Source organism: Stylophora pistillata, chromosome 2 (genome assembly GCF_964205215.1).
Source record: "Stylophora pistillata chromosome 2, jaStyPist1.2, whole genome shotgun sequence".
NCBI lineage: Eukaryota > Metazoa > Cnidaria > Anthozoa > Scleractinia > Pocilloporidae > Stylophora > Stylophora pistillata.
In genome coordinates, this window is record NC_142520.1 from 44496217 (window position 1) to 44520220 (window position 24004).

Genomic DNA, 24004 nt, shown 5'->3' on the forward strand with positions numbered 1-24004 from the left:
AAAATATACTGTTTTCCAAGAGGACCTGTAAACTCACCGGAAATGCCCGTATTGCAACTCACCGGAAATGCCCTTATTGCATTTCAAGTCACTGTAAAAAGAAAGAAGAAAAGGCAAATAATGATTAAGGCGATGCGAGCTTTTAAGAAGGTTGATATTTTTACGGCCTTGAAGTGTACACGGAAAATATACTGTTTTCCAGGAGGACCTGCAAACTCACCGGTAATGCCCTTATTGCAACTCACCGGAAATGCCCTTATTGCAACTCACCGGAAATACCCTTATTGCAACTCACCGGAAATGCCCTTATTGCAACTCACCGGAAATGCCCTTATTGCAACCCACCGGAAATGCCCTTATTGCAATTCACCGGAAATGCCCTTATTGCAAATCACCGGAAATGCCCTTATTGCAACTCACCGGAAATGCCCTTATTGCATTTCAAGTCACTGTTCTTGTTATGTAAATTTTACTTTCAGCATCTAACGTGTCCATACAAGATCTGTCAAGTTTGATTTACAAAGGACCATTATCGCACAAAATAATATAACGTAAAGATGAATAAAAATTTGTTTTTCTAATTTTCTATTCATTTATTTAAGAATGTGCTGTCAAACATTTTCACTCGCTATCGCAAAGATAAACACCAAGACTGCTTACAATTTACAAGGACAGCAAACAAAAGCAGACAGCTTTATTCCATGATTCCTTTTTTCAACGCAAAGCTTTATACTTCTTATTAATTAGGCTAATTAATTGTGAATTTACGATACTCATTGAAACAAAATCAACTGCCTTCTTTCGCGGCATGATAGAACAGAAGGGAGGTATGAGAAGAAAATCTGAGGAGGCGATTCTTTTGCTTCATATTTTCCTCAAAGAAAATCCTCTTCTTTCAACTCATTTTACCCGCAATGTAAATGGAGAGCCTTTAAGATTTTAACAGCTGTCAGCGAAACAATAGATCGTACAAAGACGTAGCACAGACGTACCGATGAGTCACTTCCCACGAGAGCACATTCTGAGTCAGTATTACGTAGTCGCATGAGATTATTGAAGAACTATGGCGTCCTCAGCGTTGTGCTTATTCCTCATTTTCGGCCTTTACTTTTCTCAGTGCTTTTCAAAGCCTGTCAATAACAGAGATACTGTTCCGCCTCTAGACACGAGTAAGTTGGTAATTTTCCATTCATGTTCTAGGGAAACGTGACAGAAAGATTTATGAAAGATTCTTGTTTTTTATGGCAAGCTAAAGCCAGGTTGATATATATATGTGCTCTCGTGCCTTGAAGTGTACACGGAAAATGTACTGTTTTCCAAGAGGACTTGCAAAATTATTTAACAAATTCTTCTTTCAGCTACGTATAATATCGTTCTTTATACATGCCATAGCTTTTTACGTTTATCTTCAATGAAGCATAGGGTTTTGAAGTTGGGCGACTGTTATTGCTCAGCCTGGTTAAAATTATCAAAATTTTTTGTGTTGTCCTTGCATGTCGCTAGCCATAACAATTGATCGTGAAACTATTCCCTAAACGTAGGCCCTGTCAACACATTCCACAGGCTGTTGTCATCAGATCGTTGATAACATTTAATTTCCGCTCTTCATGTTACGTGTAAAGTTGAAAACAACAAGATTTTATCACTATTAATTACGAAATACCCTAGATAGGACCATCAATATTTGTAGAGCCCTTCTTAATTTTGTTGCTCTAGATGTTCGATACCTTACTTGACAAAAGATCAGTGATTGAATAAGTACTTCCTTGGGCTATTCTTAACTGTTTCAATACGAGATATCTGTATTTTGAGGATTAGATCAAGGTAAACATGGGCGCAGTTTTGAAAAATTTCTCGATGAGACATAAATCATAATTAAGCATTCTTTTCAAATTTCATTGTACCTAACAAATTCCTTTTCAGACGAACGGGAGAGAGAACACGCTATAAGCACTGATATTGATGAAATTGCTAACAGAGGTGGGTTGCACACACGCGCAGGAACTGATTCTTTGCCAAATTATCCAGCACCTTCAAAAATGGACCATGCTGCGGCTAAAAGAAAATACAAAACAGTTCTGTTCGGGGCTTAAACTAGATTTGAGCAATCGAAAGATTATAATTTGAAGCAAAAGAAATAACAAAACAACTTATCAAAGTCTACTATTAAGAAAACAACTCTGTGCTGAATCGGTTTTTCGGGTAGCTCACACACACGGTTCAGATCTACAAGTAATCAATGAAAGCGATCGTCATTTACATAGTTTTTCGTAATTTTTCATAGGTTTTTCCTTTTTCTTCGTCCCCGTTTTACAAGTATCAATAATATTTGGCAACTCTGATGAACACTTAAGGTCGCACCAAACAAACGCCAATCATAGCCAACATTTCCTAGGAAACTTTTGAAAACTGAACACACGCTCGACGCCCATATTTCACATTAATTTATGATGAATTTATATAGAAAGAACAGCACCTTATGTAACGTTGAAATTGTCGGGTGAGTGAAAAAACTCATCCGAAAAATACGCGTGCTTTTACGCTCTTGGCAAAAGACTGTTGTCCAAGACGGTGATTTTGACTTACATGCACACTGCAGGAAACCCGAACATCACAACTATAATCTAAAAGGCTCAGCAGAAACTATCGATCGCGATCTGCCTGGGAAAACTGCTACATCTTGCTTTGTTTTGATTTCAGAATATGAAACTGTACATGGTCGTATCTTAGCTGTCAACATGGCGCATCTCAGGAAGAAGAGGGAAACAGCGAGCATAGGAGCTCAGTCAGGAGGAACCGTGTTTCACAGAATCGAGGAAACCAACAATGGTACTTGCCAGGCCAAGAAGTTTATCTTTCATATCTCTTCAAAGTTTAAATGTCACACATCCGCAGAAAGCTCACGGAATTGTTTTTTTGCATTAACGAGAAACTAGACAATTTTTTTTTTAAGTAACTCACACATTTGCTTTGGAACACAAGGATGTTGGGGATCCCTTGACCTTTTTGTTATGGAGAAGATCCCATTACCTTTTCCTTTTCGTTTTATAATGTAATTACCCCATGCACCATAGCTTACTTACTCTTTTATATCGCTTGTTTTAATCTATGTTTCTTTTAATTTCTGTTTGTGTGTTTGTTTTTCCACATATCACCTAGTAAGCCCGCAAATTGAATTCCAAACCAATATCATACATATACTTATTCGAAACAACTCTGTAAATTTTAATGAGTAACAAAACACCTTTTTAAACCCCACCAGGAAACATTTCCCAATTCTACCAAGGTGATATTCAGCTGGATCCCGAGTTGAAAGAATACATTCTAAATGGAGACAGGTCAAGAAATGCATTAAGAGGTCGTAAAAGGCTGTGGACCAGTCGCATCATACCTTATCGGATCGCTTCGCACATGAGTATGTTTGCATTCAGGAAATGTAGCTAGGGGACCAGTTATTATTTATTAGGGAGGGAGGGGGGAAGTCTGAGGTTTTTGGGGAAGAATCTTACGGTTTCTTTCTCCTTTTTTTTTTTATTAAGGCGAGGGGAGTTATAAAAGCCAGCTCTCATCATTGATCTTTCACAAGTGTTTGACACTTTTTCATTGTGTGAAAAAAAAAACAAAACAAAACAAAAGAAGAAAAAAAAAACAGTTTCCTTTCCCTTTCAAAGGAAGTAGTCATCATCTAAACATATACTCGACGAATTGAACGGAACAACCATAATTTTTCGTGCGAACGGTGAGACTGACAAGTAGAACTTAGTAAGGGACCAAGGAAAACCTATTTGATTGGCGTGCAACCCTCCGTTTCGATCACGGAAGTTTACATGACATTTCTGACGCAAATGCAGGCTGACTGAGTTTGCTGACAAGATTGATGACGTTTCCAATCTGCTGCTAATTGGATGTGTATCAACGATCAACGAGCTAATTGAAACAGTGTACTGATGCACACATTTCCAATTTCTGAGTTCGTGATACCAGTTCCCACGAGATCGAATATTCACCCATTCCAGCTGGAAAAACCCTTAAAGATAAATTAATGCAAATGACAATGTACTTTTTAGCTTTGTTTTTGCTTTGTTTTGTTTTTTAATGGATACAACAAACAAATAAACGAACAAAAAGCAAAACAAAACAAAAACTGAAGCGAAACGTACTCCAAGAAGGTTACCGGGTGTATTAATGGCGGCATCCGTGATATCTTTGTTTTAGAGGAAATGTTTTTGAAATCTAATCAGTAACCAGATATTTGCCTTTGAGAATTGCACCGCTTATCTATTATTGTTTTGGTTTTTTTTTAGGTCATATAACTTCAAACATCCGTCAGGCCATTAACGAGTTTCACAGAACGACATGTTTACGATTTGTAAATTACATCAGTGGTTATCATAAAAACTACATTGAATTTAGCAATCCAGATGGGTAGGTAACACATAACGCTCATTTTGAACGGCTTATACCAATTAGCTGACCACAATCATCGCATCATTGATTTCCAAAAATAGACTAACTCGATGAAAGTCTTTTCCCAGGTTATCTTAAGATAATGATAATAATAATGATAACAATAATAATAATTTTATCAATTTCTATAGCGCATTTACCATGTAATGATCTAATGCGCTTTACAACACTGTGGGGGGGATTTTTTCCAGACTGCTAGTGGCAGTTTACAATCGACAGAGGAGAAATTTTACAGGTGCCCCCTCCCACCAATTCCTAGTAAACAGGGCAGACCACCTCACAGTAATCTTGTGATGTGGGTTCTTTAACGTTCCCTGCCTAACCAAATTAACTGATTGAAAGATGCAAGAGACGGGATTGATTGATTGATTGAACGATAAAAGGAACATAGCTGGGAGGATCCTGAAGTATTCCTGACCCCTCCCCCTTCCCTCTTTTTGTTTTGTCTTGTTTTTTTTTTTTAAATCATGCAAACCATATAATTTAGGTCGTGAAAAACCGCGTAGGTCCTAAAAATCTGTATACGACTCTCCCAATATGGAAAATCCTAACAAAGCCACTGCTCACTGAAAATGAAAAAGAAATGAAACGTTTAACCCGAGAGTTCTTTTCATCAAGCGTAAAATCATCGGGTCTTTCTGTTTGACTCTATTGTTTTTGATAAGGCTGGTGGCCACGAGTCTCAAACTTTTAGTAAGTGATGACTGTATGGTTGATCAGAGGTTTGAGGATGCAAAGAAAAAAGTTTCAGTGTTATCGTCTTTCTCTTTTATTTAGATGCTCATCCAAGGTGGGAAAGAGATACGCTTCCCCGGGTAAACAAGTCATCTCCCTCGCAAGGGGATGTGAGTTCGTGGGAACCATAATTCACGAGATAATGCATGCCATAGGTGAGATGTTTCCAGCGGCTTACACCTCATGGCTATTATGTGACGAATTTTATAAACCCATAAAATTTTTAGCCCTTACTCCCCCTGCCAACTGTTACCTTTTCCAAGCAATATAAAGAAAGGTGAGGTGGGGTACCCTAGCAGCAACTTTTGTGGTAAGGTTTCGGCTAGTTTAAGCTGAAGTGAAGGTGGAGACGAAGTTTTTCATATAGGATAACAATAGATCAGCTTTACGAAATATCTGCTCTTAAAATTACTCTACAAAAGCATATTTTATAAGTTATCAAGTGCACGCATTTATTGGGCGCATGTGTAAATCAAAATGAAACAGAATGTTATTCCACCAAAACCTTGCCTAGGGCCAAATACCATGCACATCCCAATAACTATAAGAGAGTTTTGCCAACATATCCCGTTTTGCAATAGGTTTCTTCCATGAGCAATCACGGTCGGACAGAGATAAATATGTGAAAATAAACTGGGAGAACATCCTAACAGGTAAGAACCTTTTGCATTTCGCCACTGCAAATAAATGCTCATTTTTTTTCTCTCATTTTCCTTTTCATAACTTTGCAAAGGAGAAATCAGCTGATTAAACGTAGTAAAATTTGTTGCTGGATGGCGGCAAAGGAAACAACATGCAATATAGGTCTCCCTTCGAGTATATACCTACCGCGTTCCACCATCTTCCTTCCCCTGAATCCCCACAGGGCAGCAGCATTCAGGATACCTTTCAAATAGTATTTAGTATTTATTGCAAGAGGAAATTCCCAGCGGTTTAGTTGGTAAAGCATCCTCTTCTGCATTAGTGTTCCCATACTTTTCTCAGCGTTTCCTTTGTTCCATATTATTTTATTAGAGAAAACTCTTCGCCAATATCATTGTTTCGTTCACGAAAGAACGTACGTTTTGTTGAGCCCGCGCGTGCTTAGATACACTGCATGAATCATTGCAGTTTACGCATAATGATGATTATATCAGTTTTTCGCAATCAGCGTCCTTGTAACAGCTGCCGTAGATTTTGAGCGGTAGTCTCGTCTTTGTGGAGGCGCGGTGGCCTCGTGGTTGGTGCGCTCGACTCCGAATCGAGTTGTCCGGGTTCGAGCCCCGGCCGGGGACATTGTGTTGTGTTCTTAGGCAAGACACTTTACTCTCACAGTGCCTCTCTTCACCCAGGTGTATAAAATGGGTACCGGCAAAATTAATGCTGAGGGGTAACCCTGGGATGGACTAGCATCCCATCCAGGGGGGAGTAGAAATACTCCTAGTCGCTTCATGCTACAGAAACCGGAGTTAAGCACCGGCCTAATGGGCCACTAGGCTCGTAAACAGACTTCACCTTACCTTTACCAGTCTCGTCTTTTCGTGACTCTCTTGAGCCACCGCGTAAGTGTCAGCCATCAGGCATCTAACTGCTTGTGCTTATTTCGTTTAGTCTCATATTACGTTTGCTCATGCCTTTGTAAATATTTTTAGGTGTCGAAGTAATTATCGACGAAGGAAATTAAATTGTTGTAATTAAAGCGTCGACTGATACTTCGATAAAGGTGAATCGTATAGCGAGGAAAACAATCATGATTAATTTTTTTTTTTTTATTTCAAGGATACTCGGACCAGTTTGATAAATACAGCTGGAGAACGATCGATCATCTGGGTGTGTCGTACGACTATCAGTCGATCATGCACTATGATCGTCTTGCGTTTACCAAAAACGGAGAGCCAACTATTGTGGCTACTGGGAATGAAAATATGGAATTTGGCACACCATCCAAAAAGCTCAGCTCAAGAGATATTTTCGAAATAAATGCTCTCTATGACTGCAGAGCAAGTGAGTACGCATTATTTGATATTGTATTTTTGAAAGAATCAGTGAAGGGAACGGTCATTATCTATCGCCTGCTTGGAGAGGAAGGGGGGGAGGTGGGGTTGACAAATTGGGGTTTTGTTACGACAAAATTTACCTGATCCCCCCCCCCATAGGCTTTGTAGTATTCTAGTCATCCCCAATCATTGGTAGACATTTTTCGATAGTCTACCTCTCCCCTGAATACCATTAAGCTCGGTCATATTTATACTATCCCCCCACGATTGACAGTTCTTCTATATTCTCCCTTTATGTTCTATTGGCGTGCAACAAGTCGCCTCCCTCCCCCCCCCCCCCCCCCCCATCCATGCGATAATAATGACTCATCTGTAATTTGCCCACCACAGAGGCTAACGTCGGTTTTAGAATTAAGTATGCATTAGTCAGGGGGGGGGGGCTCCCATTGTAGGCTTCAAATGCTGTTGAAGATTGTGCCCTTTTTTTTAATGAGATAAGCTTTGAATTTTCCTTTGTCAGCTGCATCGTATGGCTGGGCCTCTTGGTCTGGATGGACTCCATGCGATGAAAAATGTTATCGTACCCGCGAGAGATACTGTTACCATTCAGGCAACATCAAGTCTTGTGGTGGAAATGTGAATGCGTACGGAATTGACATCCAAAGAGAGAAATTCCCGTCGTCTACATGTCCAGGTTAGCAAAATGGCGGGTAGACTACTTCAATGTGTTTGGGGTTGGATATTGGTTTATCCAGACAGAGAAACGACGACAAATTCTCATACGATACTTTTTAGGACGACATTCAGGTTCTAAGATACCGATCATTTTTTCATGAATTTTGGTTCTGGTTGTCTTCCATATTCTTCCCCCGATCCGTTGGAGTCAAGGCTTTTTTAATCATAAGACTCCCCCTCAGGGGCCAGTACAAGTAAGTGAACGCAAAAGGTACGATGGACGATTAGTTTTTCTTTGACCTCTTCCATGACATTTTGAAGTTTCTAGCAAAATGAAATGAAAACATGAGCTTGTCTTCTTGTTAAGTTTTGAACGACTAATATCTTTACATTAAAACAATCATTTTATTTGCCCTCGACAGAAGCCCATGTTTGATGGGCTCCTGCCTTCGATTAATATGAGTGAACTGTCTATCACGGAATAGACAGCGAGTAGTATAGCCAATTACATTTTAGTATTTGCTATGGGATGTTCGTAGCTTTCTACTAGAACAAAACAAAAATGGGGCCTACCATTTATGAAAGAGGTTAAACGACATTTTGGTCGGGTGGCATAGGTTTAGTGCGATGATTTACCTGTGTCATAGCAATAATCGCCGATTTATAACTAAATTTTGTATATTGAAGTGCGTTTTTAATAGCCACACAAATCAGTGTTTCTCTAAAATTATACAGATTCACTTGAATTATATGTTTGGAGTTAAGTGTGCACTCAGGCTCTCTTTAGGGCTGAATTACACGCGGTGCATAGCAGTCCTTCGCATAACTCCCTCTGCCTCACCACTCCGCCACCTCAACGCCAATTAGTCATCTACATTGCTCTATATGAAAGTTCAGATACGATGTCTGATGGTACAAAATCTTTACAGCCCCTGTTGATGGACATTGGGGTCGCTGGTCAGATTGGGGAAGTTGCAGCAAAACCTGCAACGATGGTGTTAGAAGACGATTTCGAAGGTGTGACAATCCCTCTCCCGCTCATGGGGGAAAAAATTGCCAAGGTGATGGGAATGGGCACGAAATGTGTATTTTGAAGAGATGTCATCTGGGTAAGTGAGAAATGATATACACTGCTTAGCTTTCAATAGTTTAACAAAAAAAAAATGGAAATGGAAAATTATTTACTAGATTATGATGTTTGCGACCCATTTTACATGCTGAAATCCTTATAACTGAGCCTCTTAAAGTTACTAGCCCTATGTTGATTGAGAAGTAAAAGTATGCTGTGTGGAACATTTCATGTCTCAACTATATACTATATCACATACGACCGTATTCCAAAGTCTTTCACTGGGAAGTTCGACATGGCAGATAAATTGATACCCCTCCCTCCCCATCCCCCCTCTCCTAATCCTCGGATATTTGTTTGCCGACTTCATCTTTTCCGAGTAGAGAACATGTCCTGGGGAAAACTGTGAGCACATTATAGTCTACGTCACGTCGTGTATTTTGCTCTATGATGTTCATTTGAAAAGAGTTTTCAAATGGCGCGGGTCATCCCTTGGGAATTCAGTTACAGAGACGATCCATTACACAATTTCCACGCCAAAAATTGACAACAACAGTCGACCAACCTCGCATGATAAAACCTGCTTATGTACCGGGATGGCTCATGATAACTACATAAAAGCATCACACCGCATAATACCTTTACCCTGTGAATGTTTTGGTATTTCATCACTCACTACTGAACAATATAAAGGATGAAGTGTCACGGAAGATGGTACATATACCAGTTGATATGCTTAGATATGCGTGTGATTTACATGTTATTTTTTACTCAAAAACAAATAAAGAAACATAAACAAGGCCAAATAAAACGTAAAGAAAAACGAAAAAGAAATAAACTCATTTTTGTCATTTTCAGTCAGACTTGTACCCTTTCCCGTCTTTACCTTTTCCAGACAACGACGATGTTGATTTTGAAAATGCACGTCTTGGGATGTGGAAGAATTCCAACAATGACCATCTCAACTGGAATTTTCATCGAGGCTTCACCCAAACGATGAACACAGGTCCTGCAAAGGATCATACAAGCGGGAAAGGTTATCTTTATACCTTACTTCAACCATAGTCAATAAAGTGCTTTAGTAGTAAAAATGGCAGAGTAATCTACCATTCGTAATAATTAATAGCGATTCAGTTTTGTTGAACCAAAAAAATATGTTTCAATCTTTATTGTATTCTGTTGCAAAAAAAAAAAGGACTGTGCAGGCCAGGGAGCGCTTAAAATCATGTTAAAACCAGGGCTGTTTTTGTCCTTGATTTTTTCTGTACTTCTATAACCTCAGTTTTCCGGCTTTCATGATTCCTCTTCTCTAACACATTCATATATGCATTTGCATTACGCACATGCTGTGTAACAAACAAAACTTTAACGACCAAAATTCGTCTTTATTGGTTTTCTATCTGCTCATCGGACCTCGTTACTCGAGTGAATATGCCTCCCCAAACATAACCAAAACAGAACATTCATGAGCGACTGAGGTCATGTGATGATGTCATGTGACAAAAAGGGCGGGAAAACACAAAAACAGGGAACCCAGTAACATGCAGTGTTATTCAGTGAATGACAACGGCATGCTTGGAGAAAAAATAACTCTGAGTGCTCTCAAAATGAGTCACACCCTCGACCATCCGGTTGGTACCTGTAATTCGGACGGTCTATCACTAAGATTTAGGAGACTTGTGGGAGGCTTGGTCAATGATGAAAACATCCTGCGTACTGCAAGGACAGGAATGTCGATATGTAATGCCTCAGCTTAAATATTGTTTAAACTGAATGAAGATGGTAAATTTTAAGCTTGGCGATTGTGAAAGATCATGTTACTCAGTAATATCATATTTCTTGGCTATTTATTGGTCATCGTTTCGTACAGTACAATCAGTTATTCAGTTCTCGTCTTGCTTGTATGTTTTTGTTGTTATGGTAGGATTCTATCTGTACATAGAATCTTCACGAACCCGCCCTGGACAAAGAGCAGACCTTGTAAGCCCCTGGACCCCGGCGAGGAGAGGCGGACAATGCCTTAAGTTTTACTACACCATGTACGGTGGTACGATGGGTAGTCTGGCCATCAAGCTGGAATTATCCAACGGAAAAAATTGGTTTATTTTCTACAAGAATGGTAACCAAGGCAAAGGCTGGAAGAAAGGGATGGGAAATATTGATGTTTCCATGGGCTTGTCATATAAAGTAAGGATGTTTGTGGCAAGATTTCCCTCCCCCCCCCCCCCCGTTTAATTCCTTTACGATATCTTCAAGCAGTGTTTTACAACAAGCACCCATCATTGTTCAGGGGGGGAAGGGGCTGAATCTTAGGATGAAATAGACAGTGTTCTTACCCTAAGGCCATGCTTTATCATTTTGCATCTTATTGCTTGTTGAACGTAAGCTCAGGTAACCGAAATATTTGAGAACCAACCTTTTTTGCACATTAATCTGTTTTTGCGACCAATGCATTGGGTGAATTCAAATAACGCCTTGCTCAACACGTCGGCGAAGCTTCCAACAACTGTATGATGTTTTCAGGTCTCACCAGCCAGTTAGTAGAGGTCTACAGCGTCATGTATTAGTACTGAAATTTAGATTAGTTCCCTCAATTTACAAATAGACTGAGACTAAACTTTCCTCTGTGATTGGTCCAGAAACCTTGCGATGTCCTCTCAACCAATCAGATGCAAAACTAAAACCAATCGCGACTTGTACATTAGGATTTTCTCGCGCTTCAAGCATGTTGCTTGTCTCACTTTGAGTTCTCATTGGCTAACGACGAGGTAAATGTTTACTCTGATTGGTTGCTTGGATTACTTGGGTCTTGTTTTGTTTCCTTTTCGGACGCTCCGTCGAAAACTACCTTATTAACATTATCCTATGACAATCTCAGCTCACCATTCAAGGCACAGTAGGTCAGACTGGATACTCAGATATTGCCATCGATGATGTGTACATCGACCCTGGACTATGCAGTAAGTAGTGCTCTTCAGATGTTTCGTTATCTATTAAAACTTACTGAAAAAGAGGGTCTCATTAGGGTGATGGCTCACGGTTAAAATGGTGGCCATTTTACGGCAAGTGGTCAATATAATTCCATTTTGATCGCCAGAAAATTTTTTGAGGTTATTTTTTTTTCTAAGACTATCGGTTAAAATTTGTCAATTTTTGCGCCTAAAGGGTTTTAATTGTTTGGTCGTTTTACGGCTATCTTTTATTGCATTGGTGTCACTATGACGACTCCTTCACCACCACTGCGTTACAGAAAAGGCAATACTGAGCTCTACCATAAACATATTATCCCCTAAGAGAGGCTAGCATTTAAACATTACGGCTAGAAGAATACAGGAATGATCACACACTTAAGCTCTTGATTGTTAAACGAATTCTCCTTGTCAGCACTATATGAAATATATAAAGAAAAGTATGGAGAATATGCACACTGATGTTAGGATGGAGAGGGTTAACGTAACTCAATGATTTGCTGTCTATCAGAGTGTCAAGATGATTACTACACCTGTCATATCTGGGCAGCCAAAGGTGAATGTTCAGCCAACAAGAAGTGGATGAAAGAAAACTGTGAGAGGAGTTGCAACGTTTGCGGAGGTAGGTAACTCAGAAAATATCGCCCAATGTACATTCCTCAAAACCGCATAATTATAAAAACTGGAGGAACTTTTCAGACAAAGGTAACTGCCATAGAATAACATGATATAATATAGCTGTTTCAAGTCTTAAAAAAATTAAGAGAACTTTATGTAGATCAAAACTGAAATTTGAGTCTTGGAATACCACCGCTCCTTTTAAAAAAATTACGACTTCTCTGTTTTTTTTTTTTTTTTTTGGGTATTACGTCTTGTTTTGTTTTTATCAGAAAGTAACAGACGAGGCGTTTTAGTTCATAAACTGCAAAGATCACTATTGGAGAATATCAGTTGTTATCAAGAAACGTTTTACTCACTCTGACGAAGGGCTAACGCTCGAAACGTCAGCTTTTTAACTCTTTACATAAGCCAATTTACAATTTCAACTTAGTTGATAGAACCAAATTACGTTGTTTCACTCGCCTTGTTTGTCAGACTTTTGTTACTGTTTTGATTTGTTTTTTTTTTTTTACAAACCGTTGTATTCGGTTTATTCAATACTAATCCATTCCCGATGGCTTACATCTATTTCAGCAATCAGTGCTACAACACCACCTCCCTCTAACTGTGAGGATAACAGCAAATACAAAGATCAGTGCCCTGGTTGGGCTAGAATTCGTGAATGTCAAAAGCATCCAGCCTTTATGAAGTTTCACTGTCGAAAAAGTTGCAAGATCTGCAGTAAGTGTATGTTTGACATTATAACGAGGTTTTAAATGAGGTTTCGCAAAGTTTAGTGAACGTCTTTAAAAGGATAAGAATTATCTTTTAGAATATTGATTACGTCAACTTCTGTCGCAGCTTCATAGGTATTTGCGGTGGATTCTTAATTTCGCAGCATAATAATGCACCTTTTTCTGAGGAATAATGGGAAAAAAGGATAGCAGTAGAATTAAATCTTGAGGTAGAAAAAATTGGATAGATGTTGCAATTGAGAGAATGTGTTCTACTGGAGTCAACGGTAAAATCAAATTGCCTGAGGGGCGGGAAAAGACGAGCGGCCAAATCGTGATTAGTGTTAGTTTCGTCTGATTGGCTTGGAGAGCGATGCGAGTTCTCTGGACCATTTTACAGAGTGAGGTAATGCAAAACATAAGAAATCCCGGGTTACTTTTGACACTCAACATTGAAAATTGCTCTATGAAATTAAATTAGATACCGTATGCCTACGATTATTCAAGAAAACGAGACAGGTTTCCACGGTTATGCCCGACGCTTTGAATTCTTTGGAAGTCATCTCATGTTCCTAAAGATTCCCACATGCATTAATAACTCGGCTTCAGTAATGTCACTTTTGTGCATGTTTTAATTGTGAAAACGATGGCAACGCTGGCTGAAATCATAGACTTAGCGCTTGCAAAATACCTTACGTCCATCGATCATTTACGGCTTAGATAAAAGAAAAATTAACTAAATAAGTCAACAAGAGTAAAGAGAACCATGTTTCAATTTCTCAAGCAACACCACTTGATACCAAATTTAACTTAGTTGAAGTCAGGTTTTGTTTTTTCTCCATTATCCTTCGTCCTTAAATGAATACGAGGAAGAGTAAGTGAAATTATCTTTGAACGACGTTTTTTCTTCGAGATCAAGTCGATATCAATGAACGATGGAGAGGAAAAGGCTGAAAAACATACTTTACTTTTTTTTCTCTATTACTGAATTTCTGGAGAACTGGCTCGAATTCTTCTACCTTTTAACATGTATTTCTAACAGATTTGACCTTTTTTTTTCTCTTTTCGCAGCACCTGCATGTACAGATTCAGACAAACGCTGTTCTGCGTGGGCCAAAATCGGTGAATGTTGCAAGAATCCATCGTGGATGGGGCCAAACTGTAGAAAGAGTTGCAAGCAGTGCTGAATAAAATTCTGGTTCAGCTTTAAATTCCCTTCAGTTTTAATACTTCTGCGGTCAATCTATCTTCTACTGGAGCTGAAACTTTTGGGTGGTAAAGTAAACGCAGTGGATTGGAATCATAAAGGAATTTAAAATCTCAATATGGATGTCTATCATCTGACTTTTAGAAAGAATGACTGAATTGTCTCACCACTGCAAGACTTAGCACTGTGATTCACTTTATTAAAAATAAATATTTAACTGCAATAAATTACATTCATCCAAAAACACATTAAAAGCTCATAATTTAACTGAGTTCCATTGCATGCTATTTCGTTCCACTCTCTCGGCTCTTTGCCCTCTTTCCATCGTACTCGCTCATACGGGTACTTCTTTCATTCTCCCAATCTCGCAAGGCATCTTGGATCATTAATTGCTGCATCACAAGTGACACGAGTCTGTCACAGTCTCCAAGGACCCTGGAGCCCGTCTGTGTCCCTTGTAAATCCTTCGCGAGGCATAGTTTGTCCACATCTATCTTTTGCCTAGAAAACCAAAAGGATGCACTTTCCTTGATTAATTGTTAATACCAAATCGTTGTGCAACTGTTCTGTCCTTGTTGTTGTTGTTGCTGTTTTGTTGTGTTTTTTCTCAGGCCATCCGTAAGAGGCCTGGCTTTAAAATCTGGGGAACGAGTCCTGGTCAATATCGAGGCTCTAAAGCACACATGCAAGAGTCCAAGTTTTTTTAACTAGTTGAAAAGCAGGTCAAGACACTGAAAAATATGTGGAAGCAATATAAGTTTTTACAAGATTTCCAAATGCTCTGAAGGATATTAGGCCTGCAAAACCAGAGCGTCTAGCCACTGCTCAAAGGTGTTGCCTCAAACATACACAGCCACTTTTTGGCTTCTATCAGGGAACACTCATCTCCACAGCCCTGTACTACGTGTATGTGTCAGGCCAAGAATTTTTAAATATGTGAGCATATACCGGTATGTAAGCAATGATTCCTTCACAATCAAAGCCCATTCAAAATTTTAAAGTCATTTTGCAGTGCCACTCTTAAAATGCCAATCTATAAATTCAATAAAACATCTTTACATGACTTGTATAATGGATTGGAATCTAAATCAAATCTCTAAATCAAGAAAGAAGCAAAATTTTGGGAAAATAAAATGAACTGTTAGATTTTCCCTATTTTTACACGAGGTCTTCTTTCAGATTAAAAAATAGTTCTTACCGCCATCTTGATCTGGTTTACTGTGTTCCTTGCCTTTATTTGGAATACACAACATTAACCAAGAATTTGATCATGGTGTATAACAGCTGTACATAGTGTGAAAAGAACATGGGCATGGGAGTAATTAGAATTAGAGCAAAAGCTCTCAGTCATAGGTTGAAATATCAGAATTTTTCCAGTCACTCCAGGGCTCGATACTAACATTTCAACTTACTAGCCACGTGGCTATAGTGACATCTTAGATGTTATGACAATTTCAGTTTGTTTACTAGCTAAACTGGCTAGTGGAAATAAAAAACCACTAGCCAAAACTGAATTTCTACTAGTCTGTGGCTAGTGAGCTACCGTTAGTGTCGAGCCCTGCACTCATATCATCAGATGACAAACACTAAATTCCCACCTTTCTTTTGCACTTGTATCCAGTTCTGAACCAGATCACAAAAATCCCACAGTTTAGCATGTCTTGGTTTCTTCAGAGTCCTAGTACCTAAATCATTCAGTTCTTCAAAATATGAGCTTGCATGATCATCAAGAACATACTGTAAAATGCTCTCTGATGATGCGTGTCACACTTCGCGCATTTTTCCATGAAGACATTGCCATGTAACTCTGACAGGTCTTTCTCTGGAATTCCAGACAGTCCATGTATCCATGTAGTCTATCTCCATTCTGACTGACAATGTGCTTGAGGAAACCTGACTGAATCAACTTGCAAAGAGCTTCTTGAGTGTCTGTTGGACATACTGTAGTTCTTCATATGGTAGACCACAATCTTTATCACCCTTCTCATGTTCGTCCCCCTTGTCAACATTATCAATAACAGTCTTTGGAGATCTCGTTTTCTGGTTTGTTATCATGGCCTTCATTTACTACTTCAGTTTAGTGGCTTTCCCAATAAAAAGTAAAATAAAAAGAACTTATGATTTCAGTAAGGCAGGTTATCAAAGTAGAAAAAAGTATACAGAGGAAAACTAAAGCGGGAAAAGAAATGCTGCACAGAAATAACACACTTGATACAGTAGAGAAGGTTGTGGCTATAGATTCATTGTGTTGAATACACTGGTAACCCAGTGTTATCCTTTGTTTCACATTGTCTTTTATAACACAACCAAAGTAAAATCGCGCTCTGATTGGTCAATTTAGTGTCCCCCATTTGCCCATGGGTGTACGCTGGTGACGTGAGCAAATGCAAAGACTATTTTTCCGTGCGCGCTTGTTCTTTCAGGTCCCGTAAGATTTGTTAAATAAAAGGGAACTCTTTAGCTACAATGTATCAATGTTATGTTATAAAACAAATGGTAAACACCACAGCGTACACTATTGAGTTATGGATGCACTTGGGAGGTTTGCTAAGCACTCAAGAAGCTAGAGTCGCTCTCGGCTATCGCCTCGAGCGACTCTTATGCTTCTTTCGTGCTAAGCAACCTCCCTCGTGCATCCATAACTCAATAGTGTACGCTGTGGTGTTTACTATTTGTTAATTGCTAGTCTTCTTCTGGTCAAGATACTGATACATTACTATGCCTCACAAAGCCTTACATTTCCCTTTGATTGGCCAGAATTCAACACCTTTGACAGGCACACTTCTGAAATTTTTATCTCAGTCTGCAACCCCTCTTTGTAAGGCTTTCCTGTCAGGCCAATCATAAAATCTAAGAAGTCTATAAACCCTATATCCTCTAGGAGTAATGATCAGCATCTAACCTCACATTACAGTATCACTACAGAGTAAAACATCGAAGTCATGAGAATAAAAAAGAATCACCAACTGAAAAACCTCTTGAGTCACTCAGATTGACCAATGCTTTGTTTCAGAGTAATATGGAGTTTTTGAAAAATCTTCTCTCACTGAAAAAAAAATCTCATTGTAGTGTATTGAGAACACAGTAAAAGTACTTGTACTAGTGTTAGTGATATTACTGTAAGATTACTGAGTGATGTGAAAGTACTGTTACTAAGTAAGACTATTCTACCAACTTATAAGATACTTGATCAACGAATAAAGATAGAATAGTGGTAAGCAATTGAGGAGTGTGTGTCTCCACTAAATGAATACACAACACTCATGAAAATCAGAGAAGTGCACATTGTAAATGTGAACATTAAGTGGAGTGGGTGGGGGAATTTTGATACCATGCCCTATTCACCCTCGATCCATTGTAAACATTGTGGTTGAGTTTATCAATATATTACTGGTATCCAAAAGTTGTATTTGAGCCTTCTCACCTATCTTCCGCAGTGCTTTTGCCAGATTTCCCTCCGTAGTCCCCGATACCGGCAGATGTCGAGATCCCAGCACCGGTGAATGCCACACAGTGCTTAGCTTTCCTTAACAAGTCAGCAATTCTCGAGGCTTCGTTGATGACAATATCGAGAGAGTCCTGATACTCGGAAGTTTTCGACGCTTCTTTCACCAGCTTCTTCTCATCCGCACTCAATACAAGTGGTGCATTCGTTTTGCTCCTCATTCGAGTAGTTTTGATGAACAAATTCCAACAATTATTGATGAAAAATTCCATCTCCGCTCAGCCTCCATTTTATCTTCGAGCGGTACGTGTGCCGCTTAGAGAAGCCGCTGTGAGGTACCATGGTATGAGCTTCGACCCTCGCCTCCGAAAATGAAATACGGGGAAATTTGCAGTCACTAAAACTGCAATTGGCTAGATTGCAGAATACCCGGCCACTCATTTACATGTCATTGAATGAGAAGAGCCTCTATTGCACAATTTTGTTATGTTTCGTTCTTCAAAGCCTTCCGATACAGGTAAATGAGGTGGCCGGGTATTCTGCAATTGCTCCCTACAATTTGCAAAAGAGCATGAAAGTGGTTTTCAGAACTCTGCCTTCCCCCCCCCCCCCCCCTTTTTAACATTCTCCACTGGTTGCACCCCTTGTCCAAGCTTTAGTAACTGCTGTTTTCATCATTTAAATGAATAAAATGACAAAATTTTAAAAATAATGTTATTCCGAGAGTTACCCAGTAGCATGTTGTCGCATTTACTTGACAGCTCCCTTTTATCATAGTTATGATTTTATCCATTTTAAATCCATTTTAAATCCTGGTGGAAAGAGGCACCACTGACAGTGAGAGTTGAGTGTCTTGCCTGAAAAAATAAATACAGTAGAACCCTGCTGCCCCTAACATGGTTAACTTGAACCTTTCAGTAACTTGAACAAGATCTGCTTAATTCCCTTGACCCCATTGACCACTTTCCTAAATGGCTGCCAGATTAATATTCTTTTGTTTAAATTTAAATTAGCCTTTCTGGCCTCGCTTGAGATAATGTATTATTTTAGATTTTGAACTGGAGAACGAGGTCAGAAAGGCTAATTTTAATTTAAACAAAAGAATAGTAATCCGGCAGCCATTTATGAAAGTGGTCTATATTTAAATCATTTACAGCGAAATGGTACACAGCACAATAGCAGCAGCAGAGTGGAAAATTAATATAATAAATAAATAATTAAGGAATAATTGAGAAATAAAGACAATGACTTAGTCAGAGCTTGGACCCAGTCCATTTGATCTACAGTCCAGCAAACTAATTTCTGCATCTTCCCAAAACATAATTCCAGACACATTGATTTCTGATAGCTCGTTATTAACCATTGATGGTTCACATCCTTTTTTAATGCCATTATGTCACACGGTAATTAATTTTACAAAAGTCTGGGTGAGATTAGACCAAACCAACACTTAATCAATGACCAAAAATCTGTCAAAGTACTTCTCATGAATGCCCAGTTGCTAAATTTTATCATTCACTCATTCATTTCTTATGTACAGTATATCAAATAAAAATAAAAAAAATTTAAAAAATCAATCATTACCACACAAATTGCCAAGAAATGAAGGAGGCTCAGAACTAAATGAACTTGGCTGAGAGTAATACAAAAACAAGATCTTCCCTGCTTTCACCATCTAATACAGTAGTTTAGGAAACTTCTCTCATGAATGACTGCCAATGATGGAATTTGTGGCTATGACCTCAAAAGGGGCCATGCAACATCAGTGAATCTCTGCAGTGTTGAGTCTACTGAACTTCTATATCATCACAATACCAGCTGTGGGCCTTACACGTGTAGCAATATGTTCTCTACTCTCTCATGGGGGTAGAACAACAACAACAACAAAAATTATTGCATTCTCTGAGATCACTGGGAAACTTTTCATCTCTCCTGTGAGCCAGAAGGTACATGATAGAGGATGTGATCCCAAATCTGCCGTCCTGCTTTAGACCAGCTGTTCTTCCCATCATCTAGGAATAAATCTTGATGATCAAATTATTTCCTTCGGAGTCTCTTCACAAAAGTAACCTCATCTTTACTTTGAATGCCATAACTGCAAAGAGAAACAAATCTTACACTAAAGGTGATCAAAATTGCTCAGTCACCCAAGCTTTCAAATCTTTCAGGCACACTTTCTTTTTTCTCACTTAGTTTTTATTACATATGTGCAGATTATAATCAAAATTTAAGATATGGGTGAGATATTTCTGCACAGAGAAATGAAGTTATTCATAAGAAAAACAAAACTTCCCTTGAAAAAAAAAAAATACAGTCAGTCTGAATAATTGAATGTATAAAAATTGCAAAATAAATTACATTAATCAATTTTTTCAAAGTGAAATTCTTTAGAAAATGTTTAATAAAAAATAGAAGTTAAGCTCTAAAATACTGAGTCTGCAAACTTATAACTACATGTACATGTCTGCTCTAAAACAAACAGTTCCATTTCTCAATCACAGTCAGAAATAAGAAAAGTTTAAAGCTGCTCAGTTAACAGTTTACATCCTAATATCAGTGAGTAAATTCTCCATACTGTTCTCTTTAACAAATGGTAAACACCACAGCATACACTATTGAGTTCTGGATGCATGTGGGAGTTTGCTAAGCACAAAAGAAGCATAAGAGTTGCATAAGGTGATAGCTCAGAGAGTGACTCTAGCTTCTCGAGTGCTTGGCAAACCTCCCAAGTGCATCCATAACTCAATAGTGTATGCTGTGGCATTTACATGTACCATTTGTTTTATAGCATAACATTGAACATTGTAGCAAAAGAGATTTCTTTTATTTAACAAATCTTACATGACCAGAAAAAAACAAGTGTGCGTGGAAAACTAGTCTTTGCATTTGCTCACACCAGAAGTGTACACCCATTGGAAAATGGTGGATGCTGAATTGACCAATCAGAGTGTGCACTTTTCTTTGGTTATGTTATAATTACACTTCCTAGGGAGACATGGAGAATTATTTGAAAAAAACCAAGAGCTTCTTTAGCTGCATGGTGATCATTTCCTTTCTTCTCCATGACCTTAATGTGTGGTTCAGGTCGAGTGATATTGTAAGGAGAAATTAGATGCTAGTCACTCTCATGGGTTAAAGCATTCTATCATAATACATATATCTTATTAACCAAGTGCGAGGGCTGTACTGGGAGAATATCGGCCTGAGGTCTTGACAGTACGGACTGAGCGCAGCGAAGTCCGTATGAAAATGACCGAGGGCCAATACTTTTCCAGTACGGAAAAGTACTGCAAGCTTGGTTAATAAGAGATTTATTATATGACTGAAGTTCAAAGGGACACAAGTGCGGTATCATTCGCGACCATTTGGGACAGTGCCCAGTCCAATACTGAGAGAATATTGACTGGCAAAAGAGCATTTTGATTGGTTGATTTTAGTTATTGGCCCTCTGACTGCCCGAGTCGTGTCATAATATTAAATAATTCATAACCATTTCTACCCATTGACTTACTACATGAGTGGTTGATGATCCTCTGTTAGCTTCTGTCCTTCAAATGACAACCAATAGGTTTTCCAAACGTACTTCCTATCAATTATAACTTATATGTATTAAATTTATTACACAAAGATTTGTGTAAAGAAAGATTAACATTTAATTGTTTGTCTCAAATATTGGCTTTGATACTGATCAGCAGTTATGCTTTTTAATAGTAGGCATCCATGCTTAATGAATTTCAATTTCTGTATCTCTACTGAAGTTTTAGCTTTGCATATACGTAATTTGAACAGGTCAAGTTAATATTTGTTTTATAGCAGCGCTCCCACACACAAAGCGTGCGTGGAGCAGAGCCCCATACCCATGGAATATGGCCAACCTCTTTTTGTTTGGTTGTCAAGTGACCGACCGAGCATATGTGCCTTCAGATTGCATGGGTAGGGTAGGGGACACTATCAAAATGAAGGGAGGGGTGTCTCAGGCGAGTCTTGGCAACTGCACATCTTTTATGTTATCATTAATATTACGAACTTGGGAGCTCTGCTTTTAGGCTTGGCTAAATCTATATATTTAGGCTTTATAACCCTTCGCCACAAGTGTGAGTGTTCCACTATAAAATTCAACAAGTTTTCAAGTAGAAAGCTAAGAGATGAAATGAAAATTAGGGTACGTTGTTTGATTCAATACCAAATTTTCAAGGCTACAGAGTGTAAAAACATAACAATGTATAGCACACACAAAGTGGTAGACTGATATTTTGATCTTGAAAGTACAGTGTATAAATCTGATTATACCAATCAGAAATATCAAACTATGTAAAAAAATAGGGCCGGTTTTTTTTAGACAAAATTTAGCCTTTGTTTAATTAGACTGTATTCTAAAATATGTTGAATTTGGCTAAATCTCTTACCTCAATGCTTATTTTTGTGGGCAGTGTACAGAGGACAGAAAGCTAGCATTGAAGGAGATATTAATATTAAATGAAAACAACCCCCCTATAGAAAATAGAGTGTAAAATGAACATGATTCAATTTTTTAAATCCACTTACCAGGAGACAACATTTGGGCCTCCTTCCCTAGATAGTTTAAGTGAGATGTGTCTTTGTATTGCCTTCTTTAAGTCATGCACTGTTGCATTTTGGATGACAACAACAGCTGAAGGTGTTTTAAAAAACATATAACATTATAATGTACTCACTGTATACATAGAACCATCAAGTAAATAACATTCTGGGCCCAGGTGTTCAAACACCGATCAGCGCTAACCCAGGGTTCAATTTTAATCCAGGTTTCTATATTTCTCTGTTCAAAAGCTGTTTTAGGATGATTTTCCTGCTTCTTCCCAAAGCATTCAATCATCAAATTGCAGACATGCGGAATTAAACTGAATTTTCTTTTAAAGCTTTCAGATCTGCAATTAAATTTTACACTAACCCTGGGTTTTCTTAACCCGCTTTTGAACAACCTGGCCCTGTTCTTTTGGCTTTCATCTCTGTCCATCAGAGTTCCCTCAAGAGTTAATAATATTTCATAATTATTCACCAAAGTAGAGTTGAACAGTGGAGAGTATGAACCAATCTGCAAAGGGATGAGGTATTAATGCCCACCAATGTCACTGACACTGGGGTGAAAAATTGTTTTTAATTAGTATAGAAACCACGTACAAAACAAAAATGTAGTTTATCTCAGTCAGTATACCAAAATGTGGTTGCATAAGACCCACTTGACATGCAATTTTGTCTCTTCGCTGTTCTGAGGTGAATGGTACTTGGTAATCAATTTTGATTTAGCCAGTCAGAGTACAAGAAAGGCACTTTTCACTTGATTGTATAGCACACGTGTATCTACTAACTATAAGAAATTTATTGGGTGAGGTTAGGTATGATATAATGATTTATCAAAATCCAGGTCTGAGTTGCCAGCCAAAGCCAAACGGTGAGGCAGATAACAGAGACACAAGGTTTGGCAATTGATTAAATCATGCGAAAACCCAATTCAATAATCGTTTTATCATACAATGTACATTATCTACAAAAAAAGGGACTTCTATAAGTTTGCAAAAGTTTGAGAACATTGGCGAGGGTCTTGTAAACTAAGCAGAACTTGCTCAACATGCTGCCTATAATATCTGCTGTAGATATTGGGTTATCGTGTCAACTTCGTATGTTATTGTATATTGATTGAATGCTTCTCGACCAATTAAAGTTTTCATGGTAAGTCTAATATATAATAATATTTTCCTAATTAAAGTAATTTATTTTGATATCCTTAACCTATTTCTCTATCAACAATTAATTGAGTAGGCAGCTACAGTTGTTTCACGATTAAAAATTCTACGTTAGAAAACATTTGAGGTTCTTCTTACGTAGCAAAGTGCCTTGTTCATCTTGCTGACGAACGTTCACAACAATAGCGCGGCCATGTTCCAGTGCAATCTGCGAGTTCACTTCATCGAGAGTTGGTTCATTTGGCAATCCAATAAGCAGTGGATCTCCCATTATCTTTCCTAGTTGTTCAGTGAAGAGAGCCATCACTTCTGGATGCGATAGAGAGTCAATCTTTTTCTCCAATTCTTCTAGACTCCCTAAATCGTCCGCCATATTGACTTGAGATTCATTCCCAGGTTTTCTC

At 38.4% G+C, this 24004-nt stretch overlaps 3 protein-coding genes and 1 pseudogene across 5 annotated transcripts in view; 1 reads left to right on the forward strand and 3 right to left on the reverse strand.

Moving 5' to 3' along the window:
* LOC148739741 (NAD-dependent protein deacetylase Sirt6-like) overlaps window positions 1-18149 on the reverse strand; it is a 170772-nt gene extending 152623 nt beyond the window's left edge. The window contains exon 1 of the mRNA XM_088750116.1: window positions 17857-18149. Coding sequence (XP_088606242.1) covers window positions 17857-18149 — 293 coding nt within the window. The remainder of the gene's footprint in view (window positions 1-17856) is intronic.
* Window positions 968-14703, forward strand: LOC148739757 (uncharacterized). Its single transcript, XM_088750035.1, has 16 exons — window positions 968-1169; window positions 1924-1980; window positions 2701-2829; window positions 3263-3415; window positions 4305-4425; window positions 5245-5357; window positions 5784-5855; window positions 6961-7185; window positions 7699-7872; window positions 8783-8962; window positions 9818-9958; window positions 10847-11109; window positions 11801-11882; window positions 12403-12513; window positions 13086-13232; window positions 14297-14703. Exons 1-16 carry the CDS (start codon window positions 1064-1066, stop codon window positions 14410-14412), a joined length of 2190 nt encoding a protein of 729 aa, XP_088606161.1. The 5' UTR covers window positions 968-1063; the 3' UTR covers window positions 14413-14703.
* On the reverse strand, window positions 14615-23997 carry LOC148739758 (U11/U12 small nuclear ribonucleoprotein 25 kDa protein-like). Of its 3 annotated transcripts, none has more exons than XM_088750077.1 (6): window positions 23739-23997; window positions 22423-22528; window positions 21389-21463; window positions 18632-19972; window positions 16031-18240; window positions 14615-14933 (listed from the first exon to the last, which is right to left on the reverse strand). In XM_088750077.1, exons 1-4 carry the CDS (start codon window positions 23971-23973, stop codon window positions 19915-19917), a joined length of 474 nt encoding a protein of 157 aa, XP_088606203.1. In that variant the 5' UTR covers window positions 23974-23997; the 3' UTR covers window positions 14615-14933; window positions 16031-18240; window positions 18632-19914. The 3 variants fall into 3 exon arrangements, with proteins under 3 accessions (XP_088606203.1, XP_088606204.1, XP_088606202.1); XM_088750078.1 differs by adding an exon at window positions 15631-15716 and having other exon boundaries at window positions 16031-19972; XM_088750076.1 differs by having other exon boundaries at window positions 16031-19972.
* LOC148739759 (uncharacterized) lies at window positions 14717-16496 on the reverse strand (annotated as a pseudogene).
* Window positions 23998-24004: the final 7 nt, after the last annotated feature.